We start from the raw sequence: 22376 nt of genomic DNA, 5'->3' as shown, positions 1-22376 counted from the left end.
ATGTGATTACAACCGTCAGACTGACTGACAGCCTGGCCGTAAAGATCGCTTAGAACTAAATGGGATGAGAATGGTGGTTTATGGCGCCATCAATCAATGTTTTCTTTCATTTAGACAGAGAACATTATGTTCTGAATTTGATTCTAAGATACCTGCATCAACAAATTTAAGTCCAATAGAAAAATTTAAATAGCTTTAAATTCAAGAAACAGCTTCAAAACAAAAAGATCCCCCATCTTGCAAAATGTCTCCTCTTATATTCACAAATATCTCAAGCATTTAATGAATATTCAAGTGTTTGACAACATTTTTTTTCCCACTTGTTTGAGTTGCTCGATGGCTTTTGAGCCAAAAAAAAAGTTTCAGTTCTCAAGAGTTTGTATTTCACAGAAATGTAAACGAAGTGAAAAAAAAGAAAAATAACACTTCATGCAGCAAGAAGTGACAACCAACAGGTTATCATCCTTCCATGGGCACACACAATAAAAACATACAACAACCACAAAAACAATAACCCTTAGATGCTCACTAACTAACTTTTGGGGGGGGTTAGTAGTTGGTTAGGGTAGTTAAGGTTGCCCGGGCACCGCATTTTACAATCGATTGGTATAGCCAAAACAGAAAAACCCAAGTCAAACAGCAGCTGACAGCAATTGCGAAAGGACAAAAAAATAAAAAGTTACTCCTCTTTGGGGAGCCAAAAAAAAAATTAAAAAAAAAACGGAAATGCAATTAAAATATCTGAAAACCCTGCTGGAAGGTCAGGTGAGTGATGAGTGCATATCAATAATCTCCTGCAAATCACCAAGCATACATTCGTCTGAAACAATCTAATTAGGAGCACATCAATCGCATTGCGGGCCTGGCTTGGTCTCCAAATCACACACAATAAAAACATACAACAACCACAAAAATAATAACCCTTAGTTGCTCACTAACTAACTTTTGGGGGGGGGGGGGGGGTTAGTAGTTGGTTAGGGTAGTTAAGGTTGCCCGGGCAACCGCATTTTACAATCGATTGGTATAGCCAAAACAGAAAAACCCAAGTCAAACAGCAGCTGACAGTAATTGCGAAAGGACAAAAAAATAAAAAGTTACTCCTCTTTGGGGAGCCAGAAAAAAAATTAAAAAAAAACGACGGAAATGCAATTAAAATATCTGAAAACCCTGCTGGAAGGTCAGGTGAGTGATGAGTGCATATCAATAATCTCCTGCAAATCACCAAGCATGCATTCGTTTGAAACAATCTGATTAGGAGCACATCAATCGCATTGCGGGCCTGGCTTGGTCTCCAAATCACAAGAAATTGGCTGTGGCCACTGCAGACCGTCACATTTTACTCTATGACGATGTGGGTGAACGGCGTGACAAATTCTCCACCAAACCATCTAATCCGGCCAATGGTAAGCAATCCTATGTCATACGAGGTCTTGCCTTTAGCCCCGATTCCACGAAATTGGCGGTGGGCCAGAGTGATAGCATTGTCTATGTCTACAAATTGGGTGAATCTTGGAATGACAAAAAGGTCATATGCAACAAATTTCCCCAGACAGCAGCTGTGACGGCGCTGATATGGTTATCATCGGGAGCCATCATTGCAGGTATGTCAAAGAAAAGAGAAATGTAACTTGAAATTTTCCAAATGCGAAGCAGACAAAAAATGAATGAATTTAAAACAAGTAAATAGGCGTTAAGTTCGGCCGGGCCGAACTTTGGATACCCACCACTTCGGGTATATATATAAGCCACCTTTCATCAAAATCCAGTGTAAATTGCATACCTTATGTCCCCTAGCACTTATATCGAAATATGTTCCGATTTGGACCAAATACTAATCGGTACAAGTCATTGTTCAATTGTGTATAACAAAATATTGATCTTTTTAGAAGCTATAACTAAAAATAAACCGCTCTGAACCATATACAACACGGATGTCGAAAAGCCTAACACAATGCACTGTCCCAAATCTCGGCGAAAGCGGACAATATATGCGCATTTTATGGGTCCAAAACCTTAAATCGAGAAATCGGTCTATATCGCAGCTATATTCAAATCTGCACCGATCTGGGACAAATTGAAGAAGGACGTCGAAGAGCCTAACGTAACTCCCTGTCTCAAATTTCGGCAAAATCGGACAATAAATGAGCCTTTTATGGTCCCAAAACCTAAAACCGAGAGATCGGTCTATATGGCAGCTATATTCAAATCTGCACCGATCTGGGCCAAATTGACGAAGGATGTCGAAGGGCCTAACGCAACTCACTGTTCCACATTTCGGCAAAATCGGTTAAGAAATGTGGCTTTTATGGTCCTAAGACCCTAAATCGGAGGATTGGTCTATATGGCAGCTATATCCAAATCTGAATCGATCTGGGCCAAATTAATGAAGGATATCGAAGGGCGTAACACAACTCACTGTCCGAAATTTCAGCAAAATCTGATAATAAATGTGGCTTTTATGGGCCTAAGACCCAAAATCTGAGGATCGGTCTATATGGCAGCTATATCCAAATCTGGACCGATCTGAGCCAAATTGATGAAGGATGTCAAAGGGCGTAACACAACTCACTGTCCGAAATTTCAGCAAAATCTGATAATAAATGTGGCTTTTATGGGCCTAAGACCCAAAATCGGAGGTTCGGTCTATAAGGCAGCTATATCCCAATCTGGATCGATCTGAGCCAAATTGATGAAGAATGTCGAAGGGCCTAACACAACTCACTGTCCCAAATTTCAGCAAAATCGGATAAGAAATGTGGCTTTTATATGCCTAAGACCCAAAATCGGAGGATCGGTCTATATGGCAGCTATATCCAACTCTGGACCGATCTGAGCCAAATTGATGAAGGATGTCGAAGGGCCTAACACAACTCACTGTCCTAAATTTCAGCAAAATCGGATAATAAATGTAGCTTTTATGGGCCTAAGACCCTAAATCGGACTATCGGTCTATATGGGGGCTATATCAAGATATAGTCCGATATAGTCAATTTGCGAACTTAACCAGCTTATGGACAAAAAAAGAATCTGTCCAAAGTTTCAGCTTAATATCTCTATTTTTAAAGACTGTAGCGTGATTTCAACAGACAAACGGACGGACATGTCTAGATCGTCTTAGATTTTTAAGCTGATCAAGAATATATATAATTTATAGGGTCGGAAATGGATATTTCGATGTGTTGCAAACGGAATGACAAAATGAATATACCCCCATCCTTCGGTGGTGGGTATAACAAGTGAAAGTGGGCTAAGTTCGGCCGTGCCGCACACAATTTTTTTTACACACCAAACTTCTGTCAAAATATGAAATCTTCTAGGAACCGAACAAGGATCATCGAGAGACCGGTTTACATGGGAGCTATATCAGACTATTGACTGATTTGGACCGTTGAAAGTCGTAATAGAACACCGTATACAAAATTTCAGCCAAATCGAACACAAATTGCGGCTTGTAAGGGTTCAAGAAGTCAAATCGGGATATCGGTTTATATGGGAGCTTTATCAGGTTATAGACCGATTCAGACCGTACTCGGAACAGTTGTTGGAAATCATAACGGAACACCTCCTGCAAAATTTGAGCCAAATCGGACAAAAAACTATGTAGTAAGGGCTCAAGAAGTCAAATCGGGAGATCGGTTTATATGGGAGCTATATCAGGTTATAGACCGATTCGGATTACATGCGGAGTTTCAGCTAAATCGAACAAAAATTGCGGCTTCCAAGGTCTCAAGAAGTCAAATCGGGATACCGGTTAATATGGGAGCTTTATAAGGTCATGGACCGATTTGACCGTACTTGGTACGGTTGTTGGAGGTCTTAACAGAACACTCTACGCAAAATTTAAGCCAAATCGGACAAAATTTGCGGCTTGCAAGGCCTCAAGAAGCCAAATCGGGTGATCGGTTTATATGAAAGCTATATCAGGTTATAGACCGATTCAGATCGTACTTGGCATAGTTCTTAGAAGTCATAACAGAACACCGCATACAAAATTTCAGCCAAATCGGACAAAAATGTCGGCTTCTAAGAGCTCGAGAAGTCAAATCGGGAGTTCGGTTTATATGAGAGCTATATCAGGTTATAGACCGATTCAGACCGTACTTGGGACAATTGTTGGTAGTCATAACAGAACACTTCATGCGAAATTTCAGTCAAATTGGACGCAAATTTCGGCTTGTATGGGCTGAAGAAATCAAATCGGCAGATTGGTATATATGGAAGCTATATCAGGTTATAGACCGTTTTGAACCGCACTTGGCACAGTTATAAGAAGTCATAACCAAACACTACATGCACAATTTCAGACAAATCGGACTATAATTGGGGCTTGTAAGGGCTCAAGAAGTCATATCGGGTTTATATGGGAGCTATATCAGGTTAAATACCGATGCGGACCGTACTTGGCACAGTGGTTGGAAGTCAGAACAGAACACCGCATGCAGAATTTTCGCCAAGTCGGACCATAAGTGAGGCTTCCAGGGGCTCAAGAAATCAAATCGGGAGATCGGTTTATATGGAAGCTATATCGGATTATAGACCAATTCGGGCCATACTATGCACAGTTGTTGGAAGTCATAACGGCCAAATCGACCAAGAATTGTGGCCCCACAATTCATAGTCTAAAGGCGTTAAATCACACGATCTAGACGGTCAATTGACCGATCCCAAGGTTAGGTAAGAGTGGCAGTCCTTTACAGACCCACTTAGACAATTTCAAGCCCATTCTGATACCCCAGTAGCGACAGAACAAGACTTCTGGCGGGAATCGAACCCAAGCCCCCTGCACTGGTAATCCAAGCACGTAATTTTATGTGTTTTTTATACCCTTCACCGGTAGGATGGGGGTATACTTATTTCGTCATTCCGTTTGTAACACCTCGATATATGCATCTACGACTCAATCAAATATATATATTCACGAGGAAGACGAAGGTGGGCCAATTTGACGCACCACGTTTCCTCAACGAAACTATTTCGATATCTGGTCAAATACTTAGCTGTGATCTTGGACAGAAAACTGAATTGGAAGTGTCACATTCAGGAGCGTACTGAGAAGACTCACAGATGATGGGCACTATGTAGACGGGCTATAGGCTCGAAATGGCGCCTGAATCCGAAAATAGTCCACTGGCTCTACAGGAGCGTGATTATACCAATATTTACTTACGCCTCAGTATTTTGGTGGACTGCTATTGGAAAAAAGTTGCAACATAAGGACCATACAACAGGTTCAGAGAACATGTTGTCTTGGCATAGGCGGAGCGCCCACGCCCACTAGGGCACTGGAGACTATTCTAGATATCCGACCCATTGACAATCAGATTAAGTGTGAGGCAGCCACTGCGGCTTTGTGACTTAAGGCGGCGGGAGAATGAATTGAGGAAGGGAGCAGCTCATACTGCACAATCGAGGCGACGATAGGAAACCTGGAAGGAAGGGAAGAGGTTTCCGATCGGATACCTGAGATGAACTTGAGATGAGTCGAGTGCGAGGCACTGCTGCCATCGGCACCAGTCTTGGATTGACGGAACCCTAGGATTGACATCTAGAAGATCATGTTACACGGTTGGATCAACGCTAGAGGACAGAGAGGGCCTGGTGGTCTACATTGAGATTCCAGGGACTGAGATCTGTTTTAGACTGCCTGTCCATAATACGGTTCTGCAGGCGGAGATCCGAGCGATCACGGAATGCGTGAAGTGGTGTGGTGTTAACGCGAGGACATTAAATGTGAACATCTTTACCGACACTAAAATTGCCATAAGGGCAATAACAACCAGGACGATAAGACCACAAACAGTCTTGCATTGTAAGGAGACTAACGCCTTCTCTGAGGATGGCAAAATCCGCATCGTTTGGGTGCCGGTAAGGGAAATGAAAATGTAAGGGCGGTGAAGACCAGAGGACTGCCGCCAATAAACTTGGTTAACTCCAAGCCTTTCGGGTCGAAGCAGTCCGAGTTTAGAGAGTGGGCGACGAATGCGCATGCAGCATTGTGGAACAGCGAAACGGTCGGTGGGACGGCGAAAATCCTATGGGGGATCCAGATCGTAAGACGACGAGGTTATTACTGAAAGGAAGTAAGAAGGAAGTCAGTATAGCTATTGGTATCATAACGGGACACATAGGACTACGAGCTCACTTATGTAAAATCGGTGCGGCAAGTGATAGCATGTGTAGGGCATGCGGGAAAAATGATGAGACGTTGGAGCATTTCCTTTGTCATTGGCCGGATTTCCCGTCTAACAGATACCGGTACTTAGGTGGAGACACAATACCAGACATGAACCAACTTAGGAGAGTGGTAATGAAAACAGTTACGGATTTTGTATGTAGCACGGAATTCCTAACTTAAAATTTTCTTTTTTATAGATTACTTTATAGTTTTTGGAGCGCACAACAAGCCGATTACTGGCTTGGGTGTATGTCCATAGTGGCATGGGGCGGATTAATATCTGAAACCCTCTTTTCAACCTAACCTAACCTATATATGTTCTTGATCGTCATGATATTTTAAGTCGATTTAGCCGTGTCCGTCCGTCTGGCTGTCTGTCTGTCCGTCCGTCTGGCTGTCTGTCGAAAGCACGCTAACTTTCGAATGAGTAAAGTTAGCCGCTTGAAATTTTGCACAATTACTTCTTATTAGTGTAGGTCGGTTGCGATTTTAAATGGGCCATATCGGTCCATGTTTTGTTATAGCTGCCATATAAGCTGATCTTGGGTCTTGACTTCTTTAGCCACTAGATGGCGCAATTCTTATCCGATTTGGCTGAAATTTTGCACGAAGTGTTTTGTTTTAACATCCAACAACTATACCAAGTATGGTACAAATCGGTTCAAAACCTAATATAGCTCACATATAAACATATATCGGATTTTGACTTCTTGAGCCGATAGAGGGCGCAATTCTTATCCGATTTGACTGAAATTAAATATGAAGTGTTTTGGTTTGACCATCAACAACTGTGCCAAATATGGTTCAAATACGGTTCACAACCTGATATAGCTCACATATAAACTGATATCGGATCTTGACTTCGTGAGCCGATAAAGGGCGCAATACTCATCCGATTTGAATGAAATTAGGCATGAAGTGTTTTGGTTTGACAACTGTGCCTGGTATGATCAACGTTCGGTTCATAACCTGATGTAGCTGCCATATAAACAGATCTCCCAATTTTATTTCTTGAGCCACTATAGGGCACAATTCTTTTCCGATTTGGCTAAAATTGTGAACAATGAATTTCACTTTGGCCAAACCAAATGTGGCCACAATCGGTTCATAACTGGATATAGCAGAAATAGCATAGCAATTATTATCCATTATCCTTCGTTTGCCTAAAAAGAGATACTGCGCAAAGAACTTGACAAATGGGATCCACGGTGGAGGGTACATAAGATTCGGCCCGACCGAACTCAGCACGCTTTTACTTGTTTCTTATTTCATTTTCATTAATAACAGTACCCTTTCAGTGGACCAAAGACAAGCGCTTGCTTCATATTGAAGACAAACATGGAGGACATGGTTTTCCCTCACTCACATGAGGAATAAGACATTTTTACCAATAAAGGTAAACGTAAGTGCCCTCTATAGATGATAGGAATGATAAATAAATAGAGATGGTTCATAATCCACTTTATTTTTCAAGGACATCCCAATTCTACTCAAAAAATCCGATTTCTTGCAACTATCCCCTTAGGTAAAGAAAAAATCACTTACACGTGAATTGTATTCCCTGTAATGATGCTTTGCATATTTTATGAGTCTCTCTAGCAAGACATAACCCATCCTTCATTCATCCATCCTCTGCTGTTTACCAAAGGCTTTATGACACTTTCCACCTCATTTAAGAAACATAATCGATGCCGTAGAACTTTTGGTAAATTACAGGCAAAAGATAATGGCACAAAAACCATTCATAACCCTGGAATAATACGTTTCAAATGGTTTCCCCATTGTATTTCACTGCTAAGACAAAAAGCACAGAAGGTCAGTGAGATATTAAAACAAATGGGAGAGCAAATAAAGAAAAGATGAATTTGGATATTGTTATCATGAATCAAATAAATTACAAAAGATGTAAACGAAGGGAGGTTTCATTCTTTCCCTGTGTCCTACAGCCTCTTGCCAGACCTATTCAAGTTTTTGGATTGTTTGGTTTAAGAATAATTGGTTGAACACTGGCAAAGCAATGGAGTGAAAATTCATGGCTTTAAATCCCCATAAAAGAGGGACACGCACGTTTGCCCTTTATTTTAGGTTGAGATTAATTGAAAAAAGAAACATTGGTGCATAATTGGAAATAAGTATCGATTTGAATCGTTGAAGGCAAACTACCAATTGAGATTTCAGTCATAATGTATGAAAAATGACAGTTTATGGTGAGGTCAAATATGACCATTAAAATACTGATATAAAAAGGACACTTATAACAACCCCCACTTTAAGCCAAATATTGTATTGCTAGTATATATATTGGGTTGCCCAAAAAGTAATTGCGGATTTTTTAAAAGAAAGTAAATGCTTTTTTAATAAAACTTACAATGAACTTTAATCAAATATACTTTTTTTACACTTTTTTTCTAAAGCAAGCTAAAAGTAACAGCTGATAACTGACAGAAGAAAGAATGCAATTACAGAGTCACAAGCTGTGAAAAAATTTGTCAACGCCGACTATATGAAAAATCCGCAATTACTTTTTGGGCAACCCAAATTCAATCATTTGTGCATTATTTGGACTATACTTATAAAAAAAGAGTCCCAAATTGAATAAAAATGTATCCATCCTTTTTTGGACTTCTCATACTCACCACCAAATGATGGGGGTATGCTAATCTAATCATTCCGTTGGTAACACCCCTGGAAATATTGATCTGCGACCCCATGAAGTATATATATATATACTAGCTGGACAGGGCCCGCTCCGCTGCGACTTCTTTCACTCTCTTATTTTATCTGCGCCCAATATGGATGTCGTATTTGTGATCTACTGCCAAATACCTTTCATTTGAGCCTTATATTGCTAAGGTCGGTAAATATGTCCGGTATGGTGATAGATTTGGGGGGTGAGGTGGACCCCTTTTATATCGGACTCGTGCTCTAGACTCAAACAGCTTTCATTTGAACACCATACTGTCATTATTCGTTTATGTTTCCATTTGGTGGGTTTTGGAGGTGTAGCGGTCCCCTTGGATATCCCAGCTTGATACCAAACTAAATTTCGCTTAAATCGCCCCATCCATCTCCGAGATCGGGCGTTTTTGAAAATAGGATAATGGGAGTCCGCCCAATAAAGTTTGGATGTAAGATCTACTTCATTGTCTTGGTTTTAGTGGTGTATTGGAGTAGGCAAACGCTTTGCCCGAAAGTGGATATCGGAGTCATGCTTTACTCCCAAAAACCACATTCATTCATTTGTGTATGTGTGGTTTAGGGGGAGTTTATGAGGTGAGGCGTCCCTGAAACACTTGACCATAAAACATATATCAGATATCAGATTTCAGTATGTTTTTGCCATAATCCACAAAAAAGTCAATTTTTAAGGAGTTCTTAGGGTTGGGCGGCCCCCCACGCACTTAGCCCTGAAAGAATATCAGCATCATACTGTACTCCAATTTAGCCCCAATTTCCATTGGTTTAGGGGGGGGGGGGTTTATGGGGTGAGACGATCCCCAAACACTTGAAAGTTTAGTGGGCGGACCCTGATATATTATCAGCATCGTGCTAGAACACGATTTTGTTTGAGCCCCATAATTTCAAGCATATTGAAGGTGGCTATCAATATCAAGGGCGGATTGCCCTCTGACACATCCTTTCATTTGAGTTCAATACGTTATTTCTTATCCTTCATGACAGTTTGGTGTGGGAGGAAAGGGTCGGACCCACTGACGCTTAGACCCAAAAGACAATCTATTTGAGTACTTTATTGTCGGGATATGCATGTCCGGTTGAAAGGCAAGACGACAGGATGACTCTACTGACATAGACCTTTCATGACGGGACGGTTTTGGGGCGGCCCCTTGGTAATTACACCCAATTTTTAATATTCGGTAATCATACTCGTCCTATACTCGCGCATACCTTTCATTGGAGTGCCATATGGTCCCGACCGGTCCACTTTTGATTTTGGAAGGTTTTGAGCTCGGGACTGCTCCCTAGATATTTGCATCCAAGTTTTACTTTCATTTTCATACTCTACTCTCGAACACCTTACATTGGGGTCCTATATGGTCCCGATCGGTTCACTTTTGATTTTGGGCGGTACTCTTGGGGGACGTCCTAGGTATTCTTTACACCATCTTCGTATTCTACTCCCGAAAGCCTGTCATTTGAGTCCCACATTGTTCCAAACGGTCCACTTTGATTTTGGGAGGTTTTAGGCTTGGGACGGTTCTTTAAATACTTGTATAAAATTTTTAGTATCAATTGCATACTCGACTTTCGAATAACTTTCTTTGGGGTCCTATATTGTCCCAATCGGTCCACTTTTTATTTGGTATTTGGATGCAACTTTTGACACCTTATTCGTATTCTACTTCCGAAAGTCTTTCATTTGAGTCCCATAGACCCACTTTGATTTTTGGCGGTACTTTTGTGGTAATTTTGGGCTTGGAACGGCTCACTAGGTACTTGAACCCAATTATAGATATCATATTGATATTCTACAGCCAAATACCTTTCATTTGAGTCCCATGTTTTTCCGATCGGTCCACTTTTGATTTTGGACGCTACTTTCGGTGATTTTGGGACAGCGCGCTACCTCTATGTACTTGGACCCAACTTTCAATACCATATTTGCATTTAACTCCCAAATACCTTTCACCGGTAAATATGTCCTTCTGAGGGGGGGGGGGGGGGGGGGGGGGGGTTCTGGGGTGGTGGAGGCTTCCCAGACACGAAGGACTAAATTTTTATGTCATGTTGGTACTCTACTTTTAAATACCATTCATTTCATACCCATATTGCCCAAAGCGATAAAAGTGTCCCGTTGGATGGTGGGGGACCCCCCCCCCCCCACCATGAATTTTAATTCCATGTTCGTACTTTACTCTTAAATACCTTTCATTTGATACCCATATTGTCTCAATCGGTAAACATGTCCGTTCGGGTGGGTTTTGGGATGGGGCGTCCTCCCAGGTTATTTGACCCTAAATTTTACACCAATTTCGTGTTTTTGGGGTACGATAAGGTGGCATACAATATTTCGCTTAAATCGGTGCACCCTTCTCCGATTTCTGTGCAATTTTTCAAGCGGCTAGCCTTATGTGTTTGACCCCTGTCGTGACTTCGACAGACAAATATTGGTTGCCCAAAAAGTAATTGCGGATTTTTTATATAGTCGGCGTTGACAAATTTTTTCACAGCTTGTGACTCTATAATTGCATTCTTTCTTCTGTCAGTTATCAGCTGTTACTTTTAGCTTGCTTTAGAAAAAAAGTGTAAAAAAAGCATATTGGATTAAAGTTCATTCTAAGTTTTATTATAAATGCATTTACTTTCTTTTAAAAAATCCGCAATTACTTTTTGGGCAACCAATAAAAAACGAGTAAATAAACGAGTAAAAACATGTTAAGTTCGGCCGTGCCGGACTTTGGATACCCATCCATCCTCTATTATAACAAATCCACTACCATATCCATAGTAATATGCAAATGGGACCTGGTCGGGATCATATCGGGCAACAAATCCGGTTTTTATGGGATTTAGACCCCAAATTGGAAGATCGATCTATATGGCTAATATATCTAAATATAGTCTGATCTGGATCATATGCTCTTCGGAAGGCGGACTGCGTCAAATTGCAACAAAATTGGGTAATAAATGCAGATCATATGAGCTTAAGACCCTTAATCGATAGATCGGTCTATAAGGCAGCTAGCTGTATCTAAATATTGTCCAATCTGGACCAAATTTAGATGTGATGATGGAAGGTTTAAAACAACTCGCTTTTTAAAGATTCATCAAAATCAGGTTATAAATGCAGCTTTTATGGGCTCAAGACCCTATATCGGCAGGTCGCTCTAATGGGCAAATATATCTGAATAAAGACCGATCTGAATCATATATGAGTGGGATATCGGGTGTCTTAATATCAGTGAGCTATATTCAAATTTCAGCGAAATCGGGTAATAAATGCAGCTTTAATGTCTTTCAGACCCTCAATCGGCGTATCGGTCTATATGGCAGCTATATCTAAACATTGTCCCCATCTAGACCACATTGATCGAGATGCTGAAAACAACTCACTGCTTCAAATTTCACCGAAATCGGGTTATAAATGCAACTTTTATGGGCTCAAGATCCTTAATTGGCAGCTATATCTGAATATAGACGGATATTAGGCTGTAATCAACTCAGTTCTGTTTAAAATTTTAGCGAAATCGGACAAAAATGCAGCTCTTATCGTCTTTAGACCCTAAAGCTGAAGATGGGTTGCACCTTGTAGGGGCTCAAAAAGCATATTTGGGAAATCGGTTTATATGGGGACTGTATCAGTGTATGGATCGATTAGGACCATATTGGACACGTATGTTGAAGGCCGTTGTAAAAAATTTCAGCCAAATCGGATAAGAATTGCGACCTCTAGAGGATTTAGAAGTCAAAATCCCAGATCGGTTTATATGGCAGCTATATCAGGTTATAGACAGATTTGATCCATATCTGGCACAGTTGTTGAAAGTCATAATAAACAACTTCATGTTAAATTGCAGCCATATCGGATAAGAACTGCGCCCTCCAGTGGTTCAAGATGTCAAGACCCAAGATTGGTTTATATGGATGCTATATCAGTTTATAGACCGATTTAAACCATACTTGGCAAAGTTATTGGAAGTCCAAACAAACAACTTCATGGAAAATTTCAGCCAAATCGGATGAGAATTGCGCCTTCTAGTGGCTCATGAAGTCAACATTCAAGATCTGTTTATATGGCAGCTATATAAGGCTATGGACCGATTTAGAACATACTTAACACAGTTGTTGGAAGTCATACCAAAACACTTCGTGCAAAATTTGAGCCAAATCGGATAAGAATTGCGCTCAAACAGTCAAGACCCCAGATAGGTTTATATGATAACTATATCCGGTTATGGACCGATTTCAACCATATTCAGCACATTTGTTGGAAATCTTAATAGACAACTTCATACAAAATTTCAGCAAAATCGGATGAGAATTGCAGCCTCTATTGGCTCAAGAAGTCAAGATAAAAGATCAGTATATATGGCAGCTATATCAAGTTATGAACAGATTTCAACCATACTGAGCACAGTTGTTGTAAATCATAACAAAATACATCATGCAAAATTTCAGCCCAATCGGAAAGGAATTGCGCCATCTAGAGGCTCAAAAATCAAGACTCCAGATAGGTCTATATGTGACAGCTATATCAGATTATGGACAGATTTCAACCATATTCAGCACAGTTGTTGGAAGTCATAATGAAACACCTCATGCACAATTTCAGCCAAATCGGATAAAAATTGCGCCCTGTAATGGCTCAAGAAGTCAAGATCCAAGATCGGTTAATATGGCAGCTATCAAAACATGAACCGATATGGCCCATTTACAATCCCAACCGACCTACACCTATAAGAAGTATTTGCGCAAGATTACCCGCGGCAAATCGGATAAAAATCGCGGCTTGTAAGGGCTCAAGAAGTCATATCGGGGGATCGGTTTATATGGGAATCATAATGGGCCTTAATCTGGCCAACGTGGATGTCTAGACGATAAGGTCTTGGCATCATCCTAATCAAACCCATTAATGTGTACTTAGTTTACCAAATTCATGCTAGGACCTAAAATACTCAACTGGATTCTTGAAAAGGAAATCTAGGCAGACTTTAATTTGTATACCTATTGAAATATCAAATAGAACCTTATAAGATTTTCCTACGATAGGACAACAAATTTGGATTGCCACATCCCTAAATGGCCATATCGGATGAAAGATTATATGGGAGTTACATCGAACACTGTGCCAATTTTGATGATTGGATAAAAGATTATATGGGAGTTATATCAAACACTGTGCCAATTTTGATGACACATACTGGCACGTCAAATAAAACATCTCACGCCCTTTATTGTAGAGATGTGACCAAAATTGTTGCTTTCACTGTCCATATCGGATAAAATAAATACACTGGCGCCATATCTAAAGCAGGACCGATTTTAATGAAATTTTGGGCACGCATTGGAACGTCAAACAAAACGTCTCATGCAAAATCGGACGAAAATTGTGGTTCTACAGGCTAAAGTCTATTTCGGATGAAAGATATATCGGAGAGCTATATCTAAATCTAAACCGAATTTTATGAAATTTTACACACATATGAAGACGTCAGACAAAAATTGTGGCTTCTACAGCCTTGAAAGGCCAAATCGGATGAAAGATATATATGGGATATATATGCATACATATGAAGACGTCAAATAAAGCACCCCGTACCAAATTTGGTAAAGATCGGACCAAAATTGTGGCTGCTACAATCTTTAACCTCCATATCGGATAAAAGATATATATGTGGGTACTACATCCAAATTTGAACCGATTTTTGTGAAATTTTGCAGTCGTATAAAATTTTAAAGAAAACACTTCGTGTCAAATTCTGTAAAAAATACACCCCAAAATTGTGGCTTCTACAGCTTTAGAAGGCCATATCGGATGAAATATATATATGAAAGCTATATCTAAATCTGAACCGATTTTAATGAAATTTTGCACCCATTTGAGGACGTTGAGTAAAACACACCATGTCAAATTTTGTAAAGATCGGGCCAAAATTTTGGCTTCTGCAGCCTTAAAAGGCCATATCGGATGAAAGATATATATGGGAGCTATATCTAAATATGAACCGATTTTTATGAAATTTTGCACACATATAAAGACGTCAAATGAAGCACCTAATGCCAAATTTTGTAAAGATCGAACAAAAATTGTGGCTTCTACAGCCTTAAAAGGCCAAATCGGATGAAAGATATATATGGGAGCTATATCTAAATCTGAACCGATTTCGTTCAAAATCAATAGCGTTGGTCCTTGGACAAAAAAAGAGACTTGTGCAAAATTTCATGACAATCGGACATTAAATGCCATCTGTAACTTGATCACAAGAATACATGGACAGACAGACGGGTTCAAATCCCTCCTCAGTCAGCATCAGCATGGTCACCCATAGGAGTGGCGATAAAATGCCCCCTTCTGGCGTGCCCTGTGCCACTTTCTCCCTTATATTTATGCCATGGGACACACAATTTATCCACCTGTTCCTTAGCATATGGTCTATCCAGTCTCTAAGGACCGGGTCCACCCGTTACTGGTCTAAGGATGGGATCAGTGTGTCGCTCCGCACATTGTTAAAAGCCTCCTCGATGACAATGCATACCGCCAGGATGTACGTTTTGGCATCGAAGGATTCTTCTATTTTATGCACAACCTCGTGCAAGGCAGTCTCCACTGACCTTCCCTTGACATAGGTATGCTGTTTGTATTTGAGCAGTTCGCTGGATCTAATACTCTTTATCATGGTGTCCACAATACTTTCCATGGTTTTGAGTAGAAAGGATGTAAGGCTTATGGGTCTGTAGGCCATTGGTGTCGCATAACTTGCCTTGGGTATAAACACACCAACCTTGCAAGTCCTAGGCACGCTGTGAAATTTTTGGCCAGACGAGGCGCCACATAGTCTGCCTCTTTCTGTAGTAACGCCGGAAATATTCCATCAGGTCCGGGTGACTTAAATGGTTTGAAGCTCCTCAAGGATTCTTTCACCATAAATTCCGTTATTATAAACCTTCGATCAACGTCTGTGTATGTGTTCTGTACAAAATTATTTTAGCATAAGTGAAATGTCACTTTGTACCATTTGCACTACTCATCTCAGCATGGTGAAATACATGCAAATATTTAGTTAGGAATCTAAGATAACTGACCATTAACATAGCTTCAAATTTTGTTATATTGACCCATAAAATCACTTTTATTCTTGCTGGAGCATCCGGGCATGTGTTCTACATAAAGCCTTTGATGTCCATCAGTACAAAGTCAAACAGTATGTCATCACATCGAATGTATTTAATTCAATTAACTGTCCCATGTGCCCAAACGAGAAAAGTCCCCAAACATTTGATAATGACAAGGACATGTAAAATAATTTCAGCAAAACATTAAAGGAAGCCGATACTAACTGACATAATGTTCTACCAGGAAACATAATACATAATTGACATGGGCACATTTGTAGCAACTCTCCATGTGGCATACACAGAGACCACCGAGCTCCTACTCTGTCACAGTAAGCGATGCAAACATTTTGCTTGTGGAAATTATAGCACGTGCTTGGTGTGGTAATTGAATTCGTTTCCTTAATTAAATAATTAACTAACCAGCATGTCTGCGACGCACACTAGGAGAGGACGAACACAGTTAAGACTAAGAGATGGAGAGGGAGAATGATGATTTACACAGTCTAGCAGAAAGGACACACTTTGTTATTCCTGCAGGAGGCCAACAGTTTTTACCTCATCTTCCTATACTCATACAGAGTTTATATTACCTAGTAAATGTTTAGGCATGTGGACATTTGCAATGAGCATTTATGTGGAAAGGTGTTACACATGGGCGATGAAAATGTTTATTGCCCAGTAATGAAATTTTATTAACAATCTATCTCTATGAGGTATGGCAAGAGGGAGATCAGCTCCTTTAAGTGTTTTTCTAACAACTAAAGGGTGGCTGGCAACACTGGTTTAAACAACACTGGTTTAGTGTTATGTTTCACTGTTCCACATCTTCAGTTTGGTCTATAAATTAACCATGAATCGTCTTACAAACGAACAACGCTTACAAATTATTGAATTTTATGCGTGACCTGTTAAGAAAGTTCATCGCATACTTCTTCTTCAGCGACGAAGCTCATTTTGGCTCAATGGGTACCTAAATAAGCAGAATTGTCGAGTTTAGTGATTTTGGAGATCAGCCAGAAGCATTGCGTACAGAAAAAGTCACAGTTGGGTGTGGTTTATAGGCTGGTGGCATCATTGGACCGTACTTCTTCAAAGACGATGCGAATCGTAACGTAACTGTGAATGGTGAGCGCTACCATGAGATGGAATCCAACTTGTTTTGCCCAAAATGCAGGAGCTTGACTTGCATGACATGTGGTTTCAGCACGACGGTGCCACATGCCACACAGCACGCGTAACAATGGACTCATTAAGAGGCGACTTTGGTGAACAATTTATTTCATGTTCAGGGACCGGTCAATTGACCGCCTAGATAGTGGGCTTCAACGCATTTAGACTTTGTTAAAGCTCATGTCTATGCAGACAAGCCCGCTTCAATTGACGCATTGGTAGACAATATTGAAGCATTTATTCGTGAGAGACCGGCCAAAATGTTTGAAAGAGTATGCCAAATGACTTTTTCTGAAATTTATGTCCTTTTATACCCACCAACATAGGATTAGGGTTTACTAATCTAGTCTTTCCGTTTGTAACACCTTGAAAAATTGATCTGGGACCCGTAAATTTTATATATTCTGGATCGTCTCGACATTCTGATTTGATTTAGCCATGTCCGTCCGTCTGTCGAAATCACGACAGTGGTCGAATGCGTAGAGCTAGCCGCTTGAAATTTTGCACAGATAATTAATATTGATGTGGGTCGTTGGGGATTGCGAATGGGCCATTTCGGTTCGGATTTATATATAGCTCACATATGAACCGATCTTCCTAATTGATTTCTGGAGCCCTTATCGCAGTAAGCCGCAATTTCCAATTTGGCTGAAATTTTGCAAATGGTGTTCCGCTATGAATTCCAACAACTGTGCCAAGTACGGTGCGAATCAGTCTATAACCTGATATAGCTCCTATATAAACCGATCTCCCGATTTGACTTCTTGAGCCCTTACAAGCCGCAATTTGTGTCCGATCTGACTAAAATTTTGTATGCGGTGTGCTGTTATGATTTCCATAGACTTTGCTAAGTACGATCGAAATCGGGCAATAACCTGATATAGCTCCCATATAAACCGATCTACCGATTTGACTTTTTGAGGAAGACGCAATTGTTGTCCGATTGATTAGAAGATTAGAGCAAAACATAGTTACACCTCAATATTTGGTGGACCCAAATGGAGAAAAAGTACAACGTTAGGATAATACAACAGGTTCTAAGAACATGTTGTCTTGGCATTGGCGGAGCGATTAGAACCACACCCACTAGGTCACTGGAGACTATTCTAGATATCCGACCCATAGACATACAGATTAAGTATGGGGCAGCCATTGCGGCTATGAGACTTAAGCCAATAGGAGAATGGATTGAGGACGAGAGCAGCTCATACCATCGCAGTATAATCGAGGCGACGATAGGAAACCTGGAAGGAAGGGAAGAGGTTTCCAATCGGATTCCTTAGATGAACTTTGAGGTCGAGTGCGAGGCTCTGCAGCCAGCGGCACAGTCTTGGATTGACGGTACCCTAGTATTGCCATCTGGATGATCATGTTACACGGATGGATCAAAGCTAGAGGACAGAGTGTGCCTGGGGTTCAACATTGAGAACCCAGGAACTGAGATCTGTTTTAGACTGCCTGACCATAAAACGGTTCTGTAGGCGAAGATTCGGGGGATCACAGAATGCGTGAGGTGCTAAAGCGAGGGATAGACGCAGGCCATAACATCGCGGTATAAGAGGTTTCCGATCGGATAGCTTAGACCACACTTGAGGTCGAGTGCGAAGCTCTTCTACCAGCGCACAGTGGGCCAAATGGCAAAAAAATTGGAAATAAGTCTACAACTTTTTATCTGTTGATTTTAGCCATACAAAATGTTCTAGACATTTGTAGAGGAGGACATAGGCTTTCAGAAAAGTGCTGTTGTTGGTCCATATCTTTAATACAGGGTGAGCTACAGGGTGTGAAAGTTGACCACTTTTGACTTCTCCAAGCTTCTGGGGGCCATAACTTTTGATCTACTCAACCGATTTACATGATTTAGGACTCTAGAGAAAGAGCTTGACAAGATCTAAAAAACTTATGCATAAAGTACCATGCCATCGTGTACTGTTAAGGAGTTATGAATTGTTTAATTTTAAAATATGAAAATTTGGCCTTGGTTTTTTTCAGTGTTTTTTAAATAACTCCGTCAATTTTAAAGCTATAAACTTCATACTTCACACAAATTATGCCAGCATATGTGTGCATAAAATACAAAAGGAATCACGTGAATATCTTTGGCGGTTTAAAAATGGCATCGTTTTCAATATGAAAAATATTTTTTTTGTCAAAAAATTGCAAAATTTTTCAAAAAGATACTCCCATTTCCTTTAAGTTTTCGCAAACTTTGGCCATCAAAGCATTATCATTTCTTTCCATTTTCACAAAGTCGAGGTATTAAGAAAAGTTTTAAGTGCTAATTTGGCTAATTTCGATATCAAACAACACCGTTATCTTAAGACCAAAATGGCCAATTTTTTTACTAAACTTCAAAAGTTTCTCACTGGAAAAAAAGTTCCACGGGGATTTTTTCGCTTTTTTTGAACTTAAATGAAAGCTTAAAATGTTCCCAACATTTTAAGGTATGTCTCGCCATATCCTAGCCATAAATGAGATCGTAGCGATCAAAATACTGAAAAAAGTCAATTTTCAAGTAGTGCTATATTCATTGCTAAAAAACAAGTATTACGTCACATTTTATTGCAAAGATGTTAAATAAACTTTTATTTGGTAACACTTCTTCTACAAAACACAAAAAGAATCATGGAAATATCTCTATTCTATTCCATTTTATGGAACCGGCAATAAAAAAGTCAATTTTTCAAAAAAGTCGAATTTCCCAAATTTTGTTTTTGTTGTCCTAATTGCACATGACACACTATAGCCATATTTACGCAACATACCTTATCGTAAAGGAAATTTTCATACCTTTCCAACGATGTATAAAACATTTCTCAACTCGGATTCTATCTACTCTAAAATTCATTTACACTTCATTAAACTCTATATAAAAATGTCTATTTGTGAAATGGAACCTTATATGGGGCCTACACTAAAACATTGATAGATTTGCCCAGGGTTTACAATACAAATGTGTTAGAATAAAAAAAGGTCTCCTGCCAAAGTTTAAAAAATTGGAATAAAAATATGTGTTTTAGAGCGAAAACACTTCGCATCGGCGTGCGTTTGTATAGTACCTACATCTATTTTTAATGTAAGCTGATGATTTTTGAATAAAAAGTGTAACCTAGAAATATACCTGCATATATATATATATTTGTGTTAAGATTTGATGCAGACAAATGTTACCTGTTTCGCTATGTCGAATTCCCAGGAAATCCACCGTATCAATGAATGTGAAAAAACCTACCCATAAAAAATTCATTGTCATTTTTTTTAACCAAATTCGAGTCCAGGTAAATAATTATAGAAGAGTAAGTAAAAAGAGGCACTTTGGACCCCTTTTTACGATTGCGTCTGATACCTGAAATGGGTCATTAATTGTGAATATATTGCATAAATATTTGAACAAAATCCAAATTTTCTTCATTATATTTTGTAGAGGCGTAAAGGACATTTATAAGTTATGGAAGTCATACTGAAGTATTCCACTCTTTCGAAAATTGTATGGGACATCAAAAATGATTCCAAATCATACACGGAGTCATTTAAGGAACTTGTTTACACTTTGGACCACATATATGGAATAAGGCTAAATAAAGACGCTTTAGACAAACTTGAAAAATTCTACAAATCATTTGAGAGAAGGTTGCCAGAATGTTCATTCGCAAAAATCAAGTTTTTCAAAATGTATGAGAAGTGGCTGAAATCGGATCTACTTATTGAAATTAAACCGCTGATTCCCGGCCGGCCTAGCAAAGCATACGACGAAGTTACGGAGAAAACCAAAAAGAAAAAACAAGAGGAACTATTGGCGGCACATCCGCCAAATTTAATAAAAGATACGTTCAAAACAGCATTGTTAAAAACACAACCAAAAAATGTTGGACGAATTGTCGATGTTTTACCATTAGCATCTCCGAAAAGGGTAAAGAGAATGGTAGAAAGTATTCCAACTCCAAAATCGACTACAGAATTCACGGAGGAAGATGCACTGGCCCTGATTTTGAACCTAGGCCTCTCAAGAAACAAATACTCAACAATGAGGAAGGCTCTTCGTGAAAAAGGATGGGGTTGTTTACCCTCAAAACATAAATTGTACAACACCAGGACGAAAATGGTGCCATCAAATATATACGTGGACGAATTAAAAGCAAGAGTGAAACTTGCTGATCTTGTTGAAAATACAGCTGTTAGAATTATTTCTAATTTTACTGAAGAACAGTTGAACACATGTAATAATTCCGAAGTGGTTTTGATCAGCAAATGGGGTTGTGATGGATCATCTGGATTTTCCGAATATAAGCAACAAACAGAAATAGATACCAACTTCGCATCAATTTTCATGGCATCATTAGTACCATTGAGAATGAGATTGTACAAGGACCAATCTTCATCATCGAAAGAAAATGCATTTCAAGATATATGGATAAATAGAACACCTGGGTCAAAATATTTATGTCGCCCAATTCGGTTTGAGTATACAAAGGAAGACCGGAACACAACACGATCTTTGGTGAACGAAATAAAGGAAGAAATTGCTGCATTACCCATGATTGTTATAAACCAATTGGGAAGAAATATAAAAGTTTCGTTTCAACTACAACTCACTATGATCGATGGAAAGGTGGCAAACGCATTAACTGGCGTTATGTCCAATTGGAGATGCAATATTTGTGGCAAGAAGAATGGGCAATTCGAGGACAAGTCTGATGAAAATTTAGTAAACGAAAATGCGCTCAATTTCGGTATTTCGCCACTGCACTGTAGAATTCGATTCATGGAGTATTGTTTGCATTTATCGTATGACCTTAAATATCGGACTAGCCCTGGAAACCGCGATGTCTCTGCTAGAAACAACCAAGATCTTCACAAAATGAGGCAGGAAGAGAAGAATCGAATCCAGTTGGAGTTTAAACAAAAGGGACTTATAATAGATAAACCTCTTTACGGATACGGAAGCACAAATGATGGCAACTCGGCAAGGCGGTTTTTTGAGGACCCCGTATCGACATCTAAAATAACCGGTCTTGATGAACACTTGCTAAGACGATTCAAAGTGATTTTGGCTGTAATCAATAGCAAAAAGATGATAAATTCAACCAAATTTGAAGCTTATAGTAATGACACAAAAAACATTTTATCTGATTTATATTCGTGGAAAGCTTTAACACCGACAGTACATAAAGTCTTACATCATGGCAAGGAAATTGTGGAATACAACATACTTCCGTTAGGAGAACTTACAGAAGAA

At 39.6% G+C, this 22376-nt stretch overlaps 1 protein-coding gene across 1 annotated transcript in view; it reads left to right on the top strand.

Moving 5' to 3' along the window:
- The first annotated feature begins 1092 nt into the window (after positions 1–1092).
- Positions 1093–22376, top strand: part of LOC106091163 (intraflagellar transport protein 172 homolog) — a 49721-nt gene continuing 28437 nt past the window's right edge. Inside the window, exons 1-2 of the mRNA XM_013257601.2 lie at positions 1093–1182; positions 1256–1601. Of these exons, the coding sequence (XP_013113055.2) occupies positions 1144–1182; positions 1256–1601 (385 nt within the window). The 5' untranslated portion in view covers positions 1093–1143. The remainder of the gene's footprint in view (positions 1183–1255; positions 1602–22376) is intronic.

Source organism: Stomoxys calcitrans, chromosome 1 (genome assembly GCF_963082655.1).
Source record: "Stomoxys calcitrans chromosome 1, idStoCalc2.1, whole genome shotgun sequence".
In the NCBI taxonomy this organism is placed as follows: Eukaryota; Metazoa; Arthropoda; class Insecta; order Diptera; family Muscidae; genus Stomoxys; species Stomoxys calcitrans.
This window is presented reverse-complemented; position numbering and strand designations above follow the sequence as displayed.